This window comes from Heterodontus francisci, chromosome 7 (assembly GCF_036365525.1).
Source record: "Heterodontus francisci isolate sHetFra1 chromosome 7, sHetFra1.hap1, whole genome shotgun sequence".
Lineage (NCBI taxonomy): Eukaryota > Metazoa > Chordata > Chondrichthyes > Heterodontiformes > Heterodontidae > Heterodontus > Heterodontus francisci.
Window position 1 is genome coordinate 61,778,036 of NC_090377.1, and position 16,490 is coordinate 61,794,525.

The 16,490-nt window shown below is 41.2% G+C and overlaps 1 protein-coding gene across 1 annotated transcript; it reads left to right on the top strand.

Annotated features, from left to right (window-relative positions):
• Nucleotides 1-983: 983 nt before the first annotated feature.
• LOC137372022 (cytohesin-interacting protein-like) lies at nt 984-16,072 on the top strand. Its single transcript, XM_068035294.1, has 8 exons — nt 984-1,277; nt 1,778-1,827; nt 2,133-2,187; nt 2,297-2,399; nt 2,529-2,622; nt 7,599-7,665; nt 8,397-8,463; nt 9,589-16,072. The coding sequence occupies exons 1-8, from the start codon at nt 1,095-1,097 to the stop codon at nt 10,044-10,046; spliced, it is 1,077 nt and encodes a 358-aa protein (XP_067891395.1). The 5' UTR covers nt 984-1,094; the 3' UTR covers nt 10,047-16,072.
• Nucleotides 16,073-16,490: the final 418 nt, after the last annotated feature.

Consider the following 16,490-nt stretch of genomic DNA (forward strand, 5'->3'; position numbering starts at 1 on the left):
TTTGGGCCTCCTTATCTCGAGAGACAATGGATACGCGCCTGGAGGTGGTCAGTGGTTTGTGAAGCAGCGCCTGGAGTGGCTATAAAGGCCAATTCTGGAGTGACAGGCTCTTCCACAGGTGCTGCAGAGAAATTTGTTTGTCGGGGCTGTTGCACAGTTGGCTCTCCCCTTGCGCCTCTGTCTTTTTTCCTGCCAACTACTAAGTCTCTTCGACTCGCCACAATTTAGCCCTGTCTTTATGGCTGCCCGCCAGCTCTGGCGAATGCTGGCAACTGACTCCCACGACTTGTGATCAATGTCACACGATTTCATGTCGCGTTTGCAGACGTCTTTATAACGGAGACATGGACGGCCGGTGGGTCTGATACCAGTGGCGAGCTCGCTGTACAATGTGTCTTTGGGGATCCTGCCATCTTCCATGCGGCATATATATATATATATAGACAGAACGTATTGGCTTTTCCATAAACCCCTGGCATAGTCTCACGTAGATATTTGTCACATACATGTACTCTGACTAAAGTTAGAGCTAACAAAACACATTATGCCTGCAGGTCAGCAAGCATCTGAAAGAGAAAGATATGTTAACTCCGGCTGCGACCCTTCCACCTACTAGGTGGTGTCTCCGTTTTGTTTGCCTGCAAAGCTGGAGTTCGTACATATTCTAGGTAGTTAAAAGAAACTGAGCGTTAAAATACAATAAAGTTGCTCTTGGTTACACATGATCAAATTGAGTTGCTTTTTAATTGGATGATTTTAAATTAGGAAGATAAACGGAATTTCATAAATGGAACCAGAAAATATGCACTTTCCTGCTTCTCTTTCCAGACTTAATTTTTAATTTGTTTAGTTCTGGAAACCGCAACAAGCTCAGCTCTTTGCAAAAAAAAATAGACAAGGTAACGCTTCACGTCCAACGACTTGCGTAACCCAAACCAATTGATGTTAAATGTTAAAGTGCCCACAAAACCAAATCACATGACTTAAATTTCCGTCTTGACACAGTCTGTGAGGGCTTCGATTTGAACTCGATAAAGTTACGTTCCTCTCTATGGCAGTTACTTTACAGCAATGATAGATCCAAAACCAAAACCATGAATTTCCAAAGTGTCCTTCAAAATAATGGCAACGCGAATTACATGGCAACGAACTCTTCGCCATCCAGCTACGATCCCTATTCTGAGATCTCCAACCGGAGCCTCTCTGGTAAAACAGATAGCAAGCGTCTTCAGATTCTCGCTAACACGCTGGGGACCCTGCCCCGAGGGAGCAGACAGGTAAAGCAGCCACCCCCAGGTTCAATTATTGTTTAGCATTAACAACCAGATGAAATGTAGAAGTATTGTCTATATATAACATGCCTACATATAACAGTAGTACAAAAATAATATTGTTTTTAATGTTTTCCGGTTGTACTTTTTGCTTGCAATACAGAATATTGAGTTATAGTTTTGAATGTTTGGCATGTTTCCGGTAAGGGTTTGATACAAAATGAGCAAAACGTGCAAAATAGTCAAGATTAAAATGGGCTATTAAATTGAACAACCTTTGAGTATATGTAATTGTTTTGCTTTTACTTCAGGAGGTAATCAGTAAAGCCTCCAGAAACAGTAATTGATTTGTAAAAGTGATACAGTGTACAAAATGGCTAGGGTTTTAGTTAGCCTAGTATTGATGTGGTATTCTATAAGTAGATTAATGGATGCAGTTATATATCCAAATAAAAGCTTAAATTGTGGAAGAGAACAGTAATTTTGATTGTATATTTCTTTTACAGCTTGCTTTGACTAGATCAAACACTTTGGCAGACACTTCAGATTTTCAAAAGTAAGATATATACTTATAAATTCATTGCTTAGTGACATTATATAATGCTAAGAAATAATCTGGTCACCAGAATTTAAATCTGTTGTGTCGAAAGAAAGTTCATGTTGACAGTGTGATTCAGATTAAAAGTGCATGGATTATATGAGCCTGGAATAGTGAAGATGCAGATAGTGGCAGGTACCACTCCTCTTCAAGCGAGGGAGTAGTTACATGTTTCAGGAAGTTTGATTTGCATTTATGTATTTAATATTGAAAATACAAAACATTAAAAATACTGTATTAATTTATTTTTGTATTCCAAACAGAAAAATAGTTGTTTTAAACAAACAAGATAATGAAACATTTGGATTTGAGATTCAGGTGAGAAATTTACTGTATATGTTGTGTTCAGTGTTTTCAAGATGTAACTAAAAGCTAATTTTACAATTTGTTTCTGTAATAATTGACTTTTTTTAAAAAAAACTTGCAGACCCTTAGAATGAACCAGCAAAATGCCAATGCATTGGAGATGTGCACTTATGTGTGCAAGGTGCATGACAACAGTCCCTCTCATTTTGCAGGGCTAAAGCCTGGTATGTATTCACTTCCTCTTTTGGTTTACTTGGTTCTGACTTTCTCACGGATGTGTACTAATTACATGTAACCCATTACTCAGCTTCCCACATCTGTATGACAGCCATTCATTCTTTTTTGTCTAATAGGTGATATGCTAGTTAACATCAATGGAGTGGATACTGAAGGGTTTAGTCACCAAGAAATTGTAGACCTAATTAAGTCATCTGGCAATTTATTAAGGTAAGTATCAATGTAAATGTTTTTTCTAACATTTCCAGGGTAGGCTTCTGTTACCAACAGCAGCTTCAATTTTGCTAACAGGGCTGTAAAGCAAACAGTGACAATGCTATCTCAAGAGCTGAGCAAGTCCACTAAAAAAGTGGGATTCACAGTGCTAAAAGAGGGAGTGGAATTTCTGAAGGCAATGTAATTGCGACTGCTGAAGGCATATTTTTTCTGGCTGCTGAGAGGCTGAGCAGCTTTAAAACACCACAAGTGTGAAAGTCACTGGGTGCAAGGAAAACTTACTGCCACGTCTAATCCTAATTAGATTCACAAAATGAGAAAATAATAATTTCTGTCTCCTATCTTTTGAATAGGAAAACTCTTCAGTGGTGCATTAGCAGAAAAGGGATTTTCACTCTTCCTACTGATTTTAACTTCTTTTTAGCTTGTAATAATAACTGTTTATGGTGTTTGCAAATGACGTAAGTACAGTAGCATTGCCATGCCTTAAAAGCATATTTGGGTTAGAAACTAAGTTCTCAGAAATAAAGCAACTATACTAACTCAATTGGTGCTGTGGATCCAAGAGATTCCCTTTTCTCAGAGCTCATTTAGAATCTATGATTCATTCTGACTGGCCGTGAAAATTACTCTCAATCATAAACAGTGGCCTGGATTTTGGAATAACGGTGAGGCTGTCAGCACGTTCTGGTGTTAAAAAGTAAATTGGACAGCAACTTCCTGTATCTACACATGCTCAGGTAAATGTGGAAATTAAAGTTGCTGTCCAATTTACCTTGCTGCTGTATAAACCTTGCTACACTGGTACCTTGCCAAGAGATTCAGCATTAAAACATATAAAGGGCACAAAATTGCAGTGCTTACCTATGAGATGCCCAATAAACATGCCAGAGAAAGTTAGCGTTTGGCCATTCAAGCGTAAGTGAATTTTTAATGGTGTGATAAATCTTATTTACTGCCGAACAACCTCTCTGTCCCTGAAAATTTACCATTACAAATGTGGTGTTCTATTCCTTCTGATTTTATTTTATTGTCGGAGATTTTTCTGAAAAATAAAAAGTAAAATACTTTTTATTTACCTTTTTTATATTTGTCTCTTAATCCCACCTTTATTTTGCTTTTTGTGCATGATTTTAAATTGAATTAGATATTCTAATTTGCACTTCCTGGTTTAGACGATGTGATCGGAATTTCACTGGGAGGCGGTGACCCCATCCATCAGCTGGGAAGCCAGGAATGAGCCCTCTACCTCCAGCCCTGGAAGCCATGACAGCATTTTGCATGAAACGGGCAATAATTGCCTGCAGTCGTGGCTTCTGCCCCTTTGATGGGGGATGTCCCGCCTCCAAGAGTTGCTGGCCAATCAGAGGGCTGGCAGCTCTTCAATCCCAGCAATGCCACTGGCAGTGGTGGCCACTACTGGGACTGCACCCAGCGAGGAGCCATCATGTACGTCAGCCTCAGAAGCAGGTTAAGTGGGGTCAGGGCTCGCCAGGGCCAATCAGCCATGCCCCACTGAAAGGGGGGAGAGGGTGCTGTTCGAGAGGGCAGGGGAGTGTTCCAATGGGGGAATTCTGTGCCACTGGGGGTGCCTCCATGGGGCATAGGGTGCCCGATCAGGAGGGCCGCTCCCTAGCCCGCAAGGAGGCAGCCAGATATTACTGGGCGGCCTCCCCAGTTGGTGAAGTGCCCATCCACCAATGGTAATTGGCCAATTAAAGGGTTTTAATTGGCCTAAGGGTGGGCTGCCTGCCACCTCCCCTGCTGCTGGTTAAAATGTCGACAGGAGTGGGTAGGCAACAGGCTCAGGAAATCCCCTTCCCCCACCCCCCCACACCATCCCAACTGATTTTACAACCCACCTCCCCATCCAGCAGTAAGTATGCTTCAAACTGTTGGTTGCCCCAGTCACACAGGTCCCAGATCACCTGTAGAGGGTGCTGTGCTGAAATGGTTCTCTAATTACCTAAAGTTGCCACACAAAAGCCCACTAAAAGTCTGTGGGCAGTTATAAGCTTAATAAACGGCGAGCACATTCGTTCACTGCTGACTGCAGAATCTGGGTCATTAAGTGCTCCTGGTGCATGCTGGGTGTGCATATTGGAAAGTTATCCAATCCCACTCTCCTAAATCCACAGTACCAATTGAGATAGTATAGTTGCTTTATTTCTGATTTTGATTTTAAGCCTGAAAACAGAAACTGCGCAAAGCACATTTAAAAAGAATGAAAGCAAAACAATTGTGATCACCCATCAGCCATGATTATTAGCTTGACCTCAGTCCACCTGATGCTTTTTGTCATTTCAAGACTCCATGTTTCCAATACCCTAGTGGCTGACCTTGCATTCTCCATGCTCTGTAAATTTCAGCTCATCCAAAACTCTGGTGCCAGAATCCTATCCTGCACCAAATCACAACCACCACTTCATCCCTGTTCTTGCTGAGCTGAATTGGCTCCTAGTCCTCCAATGTCTCTTGTCATGCAGGCCCCCACCTGCCAAGAATGAGACATATTAATTTTGTCATATGAACATTGATTTTAAACTGTTACTGGAGTGAAGAAAGGACTCTAAGAAAATCACCAGACACTTGGCTGGGAAAACATTTTTACATACTAACATACTTGGAGAGACAAAGGGGCTATTCCCTGCTCCAATTTAACCTACAATGGACTTTGAGCACCAGGTATTGTGTGTAAGAAGAGACATTCCGGGGTCGGCTAAAACGAGAATCCACAAACAGATGTGGTCAGTCCAGCTAGTCACATGACTAACCTGCTTGGCAATGGGTTTTTCTGAATTGTACAGAGTTTGAACTGAAAAAGATTGTTTGCTCTTGGAGTGAGAAGACCTCTCCTGTTTGGCTCCCATCTCTTTCTCACAAGCCTCTGGACCCACTGAGGACAATGAACTTCAAGAGAGAAAAGTCTCCTACATCGAACAAGGTTTAAGAAGAATACTGGGCCCCAATGAAACGCAAGACCTACCGACAATCAAGGATTTACAGCAAGCTCGAAGAACAGTGACTAAAACCATCTTCAGATATTGCCTCAAACTTTTCCACTTTATTTCTTCTTTCTTCTGTCTCGATCTGTATGTGTGTATTGCATATGCATGCTAGTGTGTGCGCGTCGCGTATCCATAGGCGTTAACCAAATTAGAGTTTAAGTTTAATAAAGTTCAACCTTTTTTCTTTAAACCTAAGAAAACCTGTTTGGCTAGTTTCTTTGCATTACAATTGGAAGTTAGTGAACAAGGATTCACTAAGGGGGAGCTAAAAACACCATGTGTTTAAAATAAAACCCTGTTACGGTAAGACCAGGTGAAGGCTGAGAGAACCCTAGACCCCTTTCTCACCTAGTCATAACACTCTAATTAAAAATTATCATCCTCACATTTAAATCCTATCATGACCTTGCCAGCCCCTATTTCTGTAACCTCCACCAGTCCCACATCCAACCAGAACTCTCTATTCCTCTGACTCTGGCCTCTTGTGCACCTGCCTCCCTTTGCCCCACCACTGACAGTCGTGCTTTCAGCCACCTAAGCACCAGGCTTTTGAATGCCTTCCTCAGCCCCTTCGCGCCCTCTCCTCCTTGAAGACTGTCATCAAAACCCACCTCCTTGACCAATATTTTGTTCAACTCTCCTGCCTTTTTCTCTGGCAGTAGCATTGAAGGGAAATAGGTTTAGATGGTTATATATCTAGTAGACATACATCTACAATTCTTTGCTCCCATTTCATCATCAGATTATCTCATATCTGACATTAATTCTCAGAAATCCTTTCAACTCAATGAAAACCCATCATCATTTTGGGTTTTGATTTTTTTATGCTCATGATGGGACATCCTCCTTATTTGCTATGTTTAAAAAAAAAAAATTGCTTTTGGAATGTGTTTGATGCTGGCATCTCTAGTTACCCTGTGAAGCCAATTGGTCTTCTTGTAATCCTTATGTTATGAGGTAGGGAATTCTCGGATTTGACGAAGTAATAATGATAAATGTCCAGATCAGGATAGTTGTGACTCAGAGGGGAACTTGAAGGTGATGGTGTTTACATGATGGGCTGGATTTTGTGTAGAAGATGGGGCTCCCAGTCCTGGGCCAAAAAGGTGGAGGAAAACCCGCCTCTGCATTTTTGCAGCCCCCCAGAGTGATCCTCTGGTGTTTTTCAATTAAAGAATCACAAGCTGGGATGCCTATCCACTTAAAGACGGGGATCCTGCCTCCATGAGCTGCCAGCCAATCAGAGGTATGGCAGCTCAGCAGTATCAGCAGCACCACCAGGAGTGGTGGCCACTGCTGGGACTACAGAGGCCTCAGACCCAGGCCCAGTGCTGCAACCCTGGACCAGAAGTAGGTGAGGCGAGGTCACGGGGCCAGTCCGGAAGGTCCCAGCAAGGGGGGCTGGGAGGTGGTCTTGCAGTCCAGGGGGAGGGGGATCCCAGGGGTTAATTGGTTCCCAGTGGGGGTCCCCCGTGGGCCACATTGCCCACAGAGGAGGGACCCCAAAACCCCCAGGGGGGTCGCCTCATGCTACAAGGCGACCTCCCCGCATGGCGGAGGCCCCCCTGTCGCTGGTAAGATTCCAGCGGTGGTGGGAAAGAGGCCCTTAATTGGCCGTCGTCAGCCTATCCTGCCCCCTGGAAGATTGCTTGCGATGGGCCCTCTGCCTCACTGCCTCCAACGCCACCCATCGCAATACTCTGTGCTCCCCACCCCACGCCTCCGATCCCGCCTCATGGGACCACATAATATCTAGCCCAATATTTCTGCTGTTGTTGTTCTTTGTGGTTGAGGTACAGTTGAAGTAACCTTGGTGCATTGCTGCAGTGCATCCTGTAGAAAGTACATATTCAGCCTCAGCCACTATACATCAATGGTGGAGGGGGTAGATATCTTTTATGTGCAAGCCTACGTCCAACAATGTGCTCTGTATTTACACCCGAACTTTATCTCCATTTACAGCCTGTTGACTATTAATAAAGATTCTGTCAAAAGAGGTGAACTGGAAACAAGATTGCATTTTTTAAAGGTATTTTTCCCAATCTTTTGCTGATGTCAGTTAAAATGTGAAATAATCGCAAGAACAAACAATTAATTCAGCAGCGCACTTGAGGTGAAAACAGAAACTGCATGATCTAATTATCTGTAAAACTCAATGAGAAACTGCAATGAATATAAGTAAAAGTATTTATTCATATTGTAATAGTTGCAGCTGATCGAGGCATCATTTTGGTTCGACTCTCAATTTTTCAGTTGGTCTGTATTTCTCCTTTCTTGAGAAATTTGCACCAAGTCCAGTTACTGTTTGGTTGAAATAAACTACCTACAACTGTAGTTGCTTTAGACAATTAATATCCTAACCTTTGTGAGCAGCAGAGAAGTGCTTTGAAATGTGTCTTAATTTAACAATTTTATGTGAAGATATCCGTCTCCCATTTCATTTAAACTTGAAGCAAAACGTATCCTTATATACTTAATATTTAATTAGGAGTTTCAAAATGTTAACTTTTTTTGTATAGGGTTGAAAGGATTACTTGTTGAATGCATTTGATTATTCTTTGTCATTTGATTTTGGTTAATTAATGATTCTAAAGATAACCGATCAGTAATTGTTAATGTTCGTTCCCTGAAATGTACAGAAACATCTACTGAAAAAGCGATGCTGCATTTTTTATAGCACATATATTGCAATAAGGCCTCTCTGCAGATACCTACGTATTTTCGTACTTTATCAACACTCTGCCTTCCTGTGTCTCTTAGAAAACACTTCAAGAGAAATGGGTGGAGTACAGATCACTTATGTTGCAGGAACAACGCCTAGTTCATGGTGAGTTCCTACTTGGAAACCACAATGTAGCATAATTTTAATTCTGGTACAAATTTTAAAATCTAATTTAAAAGCTTTTCATGTTATGAGATGTTTAAAATGAAGAAGTAAATGGTATGATTCAAAATACTTTGTATTTCTAGTTGTGTTGAATTTGTATTCATCAAGGTGAGAGATTAGCCACTAGTGAATGAACATAATTCCATCTTGTGCATCCACTGTGCATCAAAAACTCTCAGAAAATCAATAGCATAGAAAGATGTAGAGTAAAGCTTCCTCTGTTTGTTCCAACAATGTGCCCTAACTTCAGTCTTGGAAAGTGACTCTTATTGAACCAATGTGATTTATTTTGTTTCCCATACCAACCATCCTATTGTTTTTATAGGTGAGATTGTTCATTTAGTGCCAACTTGTGGGTTTTTCTGTTTTATTTGGATTTGAATGTCTATAGGGCTCTAACCATAAGGGACTGAGATGAGACTTTCCAAGCTCATTTCCCACAGGACTCTTAGAATCAGCTGATAGGTTCTGCAGTCAGTCTACATGGAATTTAAACCAAGGCTCTGTATATAAGAGAAAAATATACTACCCATTTGACGACCTTAAATTTGTGTTATTCTAAAGTAAATCTATGTGGTGGAAAATGATTCACTTTCTCTTACCTAAATTGTTTTCTCTTTCAAAGTGTTTCCATTATGTGTTCTGTTACTGGGTAGAGAAAAGGCCACAATGTGGACTAAACCTAACTGCACAGCATTATGTTTAGTTTTCCAGCAGGAAGGATCCACTTAATGATTTATTTGGTGGGTCTGGATTTGGCTGGGTATAATATCCATTTAAATCCAAATAAAAGCCCAATACTGACAAACTCTTTGATTTGCTATATAGAGTGGATTTTGTTTCCATTTGTGAGATTTGAAGCAAAGCTTTAGTGGCTTGCAAATTTTTGCAGTTGTATGCAAGTGGTGGGGGTTACATTGAAGATATTTTTGCTAAGTGTTGGGCTCTTCTTCAGAATTGCTTATTTTAATAGCTCTCAGAACTTTCAATTAGGATCAAAGAGCATGAGGCAAGACAGACTACTTTAAATGTATACATACACATCTACACTGTTTCAATTTTTAGGACTCTTGAACAACAGCACAGTGGAATCTGCCGAATCCTTTCTAGACAACAGTATTGCCTTATTTGGGTCAGCCACACGGAACAAGGAAAGATTTTCCAGTGACAGCAGCTGCAGGAGCCAACTCAGCCTAATGACTGATGACAGTGAGGATGGAGACTTCCACCTCAGTGTGTTTGATGACTCAGCCATTGGAAGCCACTATAGGCGCAGTAGTATGGATGAAGAATGCTTCTTCCACAGGGAAACTGATATATTCACACCAAAAGCCCAGCTAAGCCGGAGCAGGAGCATTAGTGTGACTAGCAGTGGGAGTGGACACATGTCACCATCATGGGACGTGCACAATGGCTGTGGGACAATTCCTCGAAAAAACAAGAAACCAAGTGTTAGGAAGCGCCTCATGAAGTTCATTCCAGGTTTAAATCGGGCAGTGGAAGAGGATGAGAGTCATTTTTAGATTTTTATATTAATATTTTAATGCAGTAATGATACTGCTAGTTTCATGATAGCATTAAGGAGCAATAAGAAACTGTGGCATTAAACCATTTAAAAAGTCTCTGATTGCAGACTGGATCTGTATGTTATAAAAAAAAAATGTAGTAAAACTTTTAAACAAATTGTATAGCTTTAATCAAAAGTTAACTACTCTGAATATTTTTGCATAATCCATTCTGTTGCTATAATCAACAGAAACATGGAGCTTCAACTATTGAAGGTGGGGTTCATTGAGGAATATGTTCACATTTCCGATAAAAATGTGCTTCTATAAGCTTGTGACTTTAGAAGTTGTAGTCCAAGAATTAATAGATTGTTCTGAGATGGTCTTATTGTAAATGCACTCCTATACCCTGATTACTTAACTAATTATCTGGAAAAGTTTTGAAATTTTTAATCACACCTCAATCTGTCAAAAGTAAATAAAAACACAGCAAGGAAAATTTCCTTTTTTTCTGATCTGGAGCTGGAAATTTATAGGTAGTTGGCAATTTACAAACTTCCATCACCAGGCAGCAATTAAACGTGGATTGACCTCCGGACCTCTTTAAACAACTTCCCACAGGAAGCACTTGAGTTGCGGCCTTAAAAGAACAGGCTGAGCTATCGGCAAAGCATCACAACTACCTGCAGAGTCAAAACGCAGTTGGCCTGTGAATAAACCTTGAAAAATTGACTAGTTTGTTTAGATATGTTTGCAAAACTTGATGAGCCAGCAATGTTCCAAAAAATTGAATTAAAACTGGAGAAAATGCCTCCATTTTTACTTTATGCAATAAGAATGGCCCCGAAATCTATTGTTCATGTTGTGAAGTGATGTAATGTAACCACTGGTGTTGTTGAGCACTGACCCAACTGGAATTCGCAGAGTTGGTGGGAATGCACCTAATTTGCCTGAAGCCAGTGGTGCCTGAACCATTAACTGGTGCATTTATTGTACCCACCTGCTCCATGCAGCCAGAAAATTCAATGCTTACTTATCAAGGACTGGGGGGAGGTTCCACAGTCACTTCTCAAGGCTTCATATTGCCCCCATCCATGACCCCCTCTGCAAAGGGGTCTATCCAATTTTAGAAAATAGTTATGATTTTATAGGATATCTAAACCTCCCCACCAACCCCTTGCCACCACTGCCTCCCACAGCATCAGTGGGGCCCACTAACTCCCATCCAGAGGTTTGTACACCTCATCTCATTTGACTTCCAGTCACACAGGGCACTGTGTAAGAAAGTAGGAAACACCAGAATAGGGAATCCTCACCCCATGGCCAGCTCTCTGATGTCACTGGCCTTTAAGTGGTGAGCAGAGGTTCCACCCCTTACAAGGTCAACTGGAAAATCTGACAATAGGCGCAAACAGGTTATTTCTGTTTTCCAGTGATTCCACTGGACACCTACCGCAATTACTGCAGGAGTCTAGCGGAACACCTGAGGGAAATATGGGGCCAATTTGTGCATTTATGCTTTCAATTTCACCTTCATTGAATACAAGTAACTTCTATAATGGTTTAGATACAATCTTCTTTGGAGCTCTTTATTCATTACTTTCATTTGGTGCCTTCCTTCTACTCTCTCAATCATTCTATCATAGTTGTGGTGTGGCAAAGTATTTGGTGTGTTTTAAATTAGTGAAACATCTGTTTGGAAAATGTCCTTGATGAAAATACAGAAGTCATCCTTTCACCCGTTATATAACTTGCATTCAGCTTTAAGGTATGCAGAGTTAAGTTTCCTAATAACCTTTTAAAATGATGAGTTATACAGAATATTTATTTTGACACTTTTCAAATAAGGCATATTAAAATGGTCCTTTCAAACACAAATAATGACCCCAAGCTGACTTTGTAGTTTTCAAATGAAATAAAATGAGGCTGAAAAAACAACTGGAAAGGAACATTTATCTCTGGCTCTGGGAGTACCCAAACATATCATTAGTTGATTTAAGAACATTCAAGTTTTATTGATCGTGAATTCGTAACAAAGTTGAATTCTTCAGATTATTGATAACAGTTTGATTTTTCTTCTATGAAAAGAAATGTTCCAAAGGGCTGGCAGGCTATAGCTGGATTTATAGTCTGCCTTAACAATGTCAATTAAATGGGTTCTTTTTTTAAAAATTCATTCACGGGATGTGGGCGTCGCTGGCCAGGCCAGCATTTATTGCCCATCCCTAATTGCCCTTGATGAGCTGCCTTCTTGAACCGCTGCAGTCCATGTGGGGTAGGCACACCCACAGTGCTGTTAGGAAGGGAGTTCCAGGATTTTGACCCAGCGACAGTGAAGGAACGGCGATATAGTTCCAAGTCAGGATGGTGTGTGATTTGGAGGGGAACTTGCGGGTGGTGGTGTTCCCATGTATTTGCTGCCATTGTCCTTCTAGTTGGTAGAGGTCGCGGGTTTGGAAGGTGCTGTCGAAGGAGCCTTGGTGCATTGCTGCAGTGCATCTTGTAGATGGTACACACTGCTGCCACTGTGCGTCGGTGGTGGAGGGAGTGAATGTTTGTAGATGGGGTGCCAATCAAGCGGGCTGCTTTGTCCTGGATGGTGTCGAGCTTCTTGAGTGTTGTTGGAGCTGCACTCATCCAGGCAAGTGGAGAGTATTCCATCACACTCCTGACTTGTGCCTTGCAGATTGTGGACAGGCTTTGGGGAGTCAGGGGGTGAGTTATTCGCCTCAAGATTCCTAGCCTCTGACTTGCTCTTGTAGCCACGGTATTTATATGGCTACTCCAGTTCAGTTTCTGGTCAATGGTAGCCCCTAGGAGGTTGATAGTGGGGGATTCAGCAATGGTAATGCTGTTGAATGTCAAGGGGAGATGGTTAGATTCTCTTTTGTTGGAGATGGTCATTGACTGGCACTTGTGTGGCGCGAATGTTACTTGTCACTTATCAGCCCAAGCCTGGATATTGTCCAGGTCTTGCTGCATTTCTACACGGACTGCTTCAGTATCTGAGGAGTTGCGAATGGTGCTGAACATTGTGCAATCATCAGCGAACATCCCCACTTCTGACCTTATGATTGAAGGAAGGTCATTGATGAAGCAGCTGAAATGGTTGGGCCTAGGACACTACCCTGAGGTACTCCTGCAGTGATGTCCTGGAGCTCAGATGATTGATCTCCAACAACCACAACCATCTTCCTTTGCGCTAGGTATGACTCCAGCCAGTGGAGGGTTTTTCCCCTGATTCCCATTGACCTCAGTTTTGCTAGGGCTCCATGATGCCATACTCTGTCAAATGCTGCCTTGATGTCAAGGGCAGTCACTCTCACCTCACCTCTTGAGTTCCGCTCTTTTGTCCATGTTTGAACCAAGGCTGTAATGAGGTCAGGAGTTGAGTGGCCCCGGCGGAACCCAAACTGAGCATCACCGAGCAGGTTGTTGCTAAGCAAGTGCCGCTTGATGGCACTGTTGATGACACCTTCCATCACTTTACTGATGATTGAGAGTAGGCTAATGGGGCAGTAGTTGGCCGGGTTGGATTTGTCCTGCTTTTTGTGTACAGGACATACCTGGGCAATTTTCCACATTGCAGGGTAGATGCCAGTGTTGTAGCTGTACTGGAACAGCTTGGCTAGGGGCACGGCAAGTTCTTGAGCACAGGTCTTCAGTACTATTGCCGGAATATCGTCAAGGCCCATAGCTTTTGCAGTATCCAGTGCCTTCAGTAATTTCTTGATATCACGCGGAGTGAATCGAATTGGCTGAAGTTTGGCATCTGTGATGCTGGGGACTTCAGGAGGAGGCCGAGATTGATCATTAACTCGACAATTCTGGCTGAAGATTGTTGCAAATGCTTCAGCCTTATCTTTCGCACTGATGTGCTGGGCTCTCCCATCGTTGAGGATGGGGTTATTTGTGGAGCCACCTCCTCCAGTTAGTTGTTTAATTGTTCACCACCATTCACGGCTGGATGTGGCAGGACTGCAGAGCTTAGATCTGATCCATTGGTTATGGGATCGCTTAGCTCTGTCTATCGCATGCTGCTTACGCAGTTTGGCATGCAAGTAGTCCTGGGTTGTAGCTTCACCAGGTTGACACCTCATTTTGAGGTATGCCTGGTGCTGCTCCTGGCATGCCCTCCTGCACTCTTCATTGAACCAGGGTTGGTCTCCTGGCTTGACGGTAATGGTAGAGTGGGGGATATGCCGGGCCATGAGGTTACAGATTATGGTTGAGTACAATTCTGCTGCTGCTGATGGCCCACAGTGCCTCATGGATGCCCAGTTTTGCATTGCTAGATCCGTTCGAAATCTATCCCATTCAGCACGGTGATAGTGCCACACAACACGATGGACGGTATCCTCAATGTGAAGGCGGGATTTCGTCTGCACAAGGACTGTGCGGTGGTCACTCCTACCAATACTGTCATGGACAGATGCATCCGCGGCAGGCAGATTGGCGAGGACGAGGTCGAGTATGTTCTTCTGCTTGCTAATGCAAAGATTTCTTTATTAATATTTGTTGACTTGGGCAGATCTGCAAATATGTGATAATTGCAAATGAACAATGTACCTGTTTGCAGTGCATACTGATCTGTGTGCCATTTTTAATGGACCTTCCACTGAACAGTGAACTCCTTACTCAAAGATAATGTTAACATCAGCATTATAATATAAGATAACTTTTAATGGCTTCCAATTAACTATTTGAAAAGTGAATTATTTTTCTTGGAAAACTAGCAATCTGATATTATAAAGAAGCAGTGGACTCATTTTGAAACCAATGTCGATGGAAAAAAGTGTCTGAAGTGATATGATTCAAATGTTATTGAGGTTAGGCACATTTCTTTTCACAGAAGAAAAATCAAACTGTTATCAATAATCTGAAGAATTCAACTTTATTACAAATTCACAATCAATAAACTTGAAAGATGTTCTTAAATCAACTAATGATATGTTTGGGTATCCCCAGAGCTGGAGATCAATGTTCCTTTCCAGTTGTTTTGTCAGCTCATTTTATTTCATTTGAATTCAATGGTGCATAAGGATTTTTTCGTATTTGTGCAAAGTTTATGCAGTGACTACAGGGGATTAATTTTATTTGTGGTACAGGACAAGTGACACAGTAAAATAGCTTGGGGCCAACACAGGCACTGCTGAACCACTTTTGTCTGGAATGAAGCTCTATATGGTCAGCATCTAATGTCATATTGATTAGATTCATTTGCATTAAAATTAAACTTAAGTGGAATGGAGAGAACTACCCAATTAGTTTAAAGGTTGTAAAAAAAAAAAATTGCAAATTACTGCCAGTAAAATGATTACATTAGAAACTATTTAAACCAATGATCTCTTCAGAATTATTTAATTGGTACAATTATCTGAGAAATACTTAACCTGTTAATTGTAAATGATCTACATATAGTCAGATTGTGATAATTGAATGCATTGTGATATCTAGTTGTACATAGATGCAACACTGGAAAATTTATTGCTGTACCAGAAACAATTGGAGACTTGGTTTTCTGCCCAGATGTGCTTTAAAAGAAAGGTAAAATGTAAGGTGAAACTCTCGGACTAGGCAAGATGCTAGTGTGAGGCAAAACTCGATGATAATCACCCTGAATATTTTTGCAAAACAGTTGCTGTCTAAGGGGTATTATTGGCTGTTAAAGGTTGCTGCTTCCTCGAATGTGAAGAGCAGTTTGTAGTTTCATTGGAAAAAGAATTCTGCCACATTCTTCAGAGGTTCACTGTGAAGAGTAATTGTGAGATTATTCAGAGTTTAATTTTGTATTCAGATACTGTGACAGATATAGAAAATCAAAAACCACATATACACTTGGAAAGTTGATCTTTGTAGTTATTTTCTATACAAAGATACCCATGAAAATCAATGTATATGTTACATATATATAGTTTTTATGAATAATGGAGGGTCATTGGTTTTAATATCCATTTGAAACTTTGAATATAAACGGCCTGTTGACACAATATTTTTTTACCTGTGACTTTTTAATTAAATGTTCCTAATGCTTTCAATTTTAATTTATAGTGCAGTTGAAGTCCATTATCATTCTTACACCAGTTAGACTATTACTGGATGTGAACTAAAATTATGCGTACTCTCTCTCACACGAACACAACATTTACTTTATTAACTCTATAGACACAATTTAAGCTGCCCACCACTAGCCTGACTGACAGGCTGGATGCTTGTCAGATTAGAAATTAATATTTGTACAGATGTTAGTGTTCCATTGTGCAGTGACTACAGCAGATTAATTTTATTTGTGGTACAGGACACATGATACAGTAAAACAACCTAGAGCCAACACAGTCGGCACTGCTGAACCACTTTTATATCTGGAATGAAGCTCCATATGGTCAGCACCCAACGACATATTAACTAGATTTATGTGCATGAAAACTAAACTTAAGTGGGATAGAGTGAATTACCAAATTA

Coding starts and splice junctions, on each gene's coding strand:
- LOC137372022 (XM_068035294.1), top strand. CDS start 1,095: ATGAATTTCCAAAGTGTCCTTCAAAATAATGGCAACGCGAATTACATG. Junction 1,828..2,132: donor GACACTTCAGATTTTCAAAA/GTAAGATATATA, acceptor TATTCCAAACAG/AAAAATAGTTGTTTTAAACA. Junction 2,188..2,296: donor CATTTGGATTTGAGATTCAG/GTGAGAAATTTA, acceptor AAAAACTTGCAG/ACCCTTAGAATGAACCAGCA.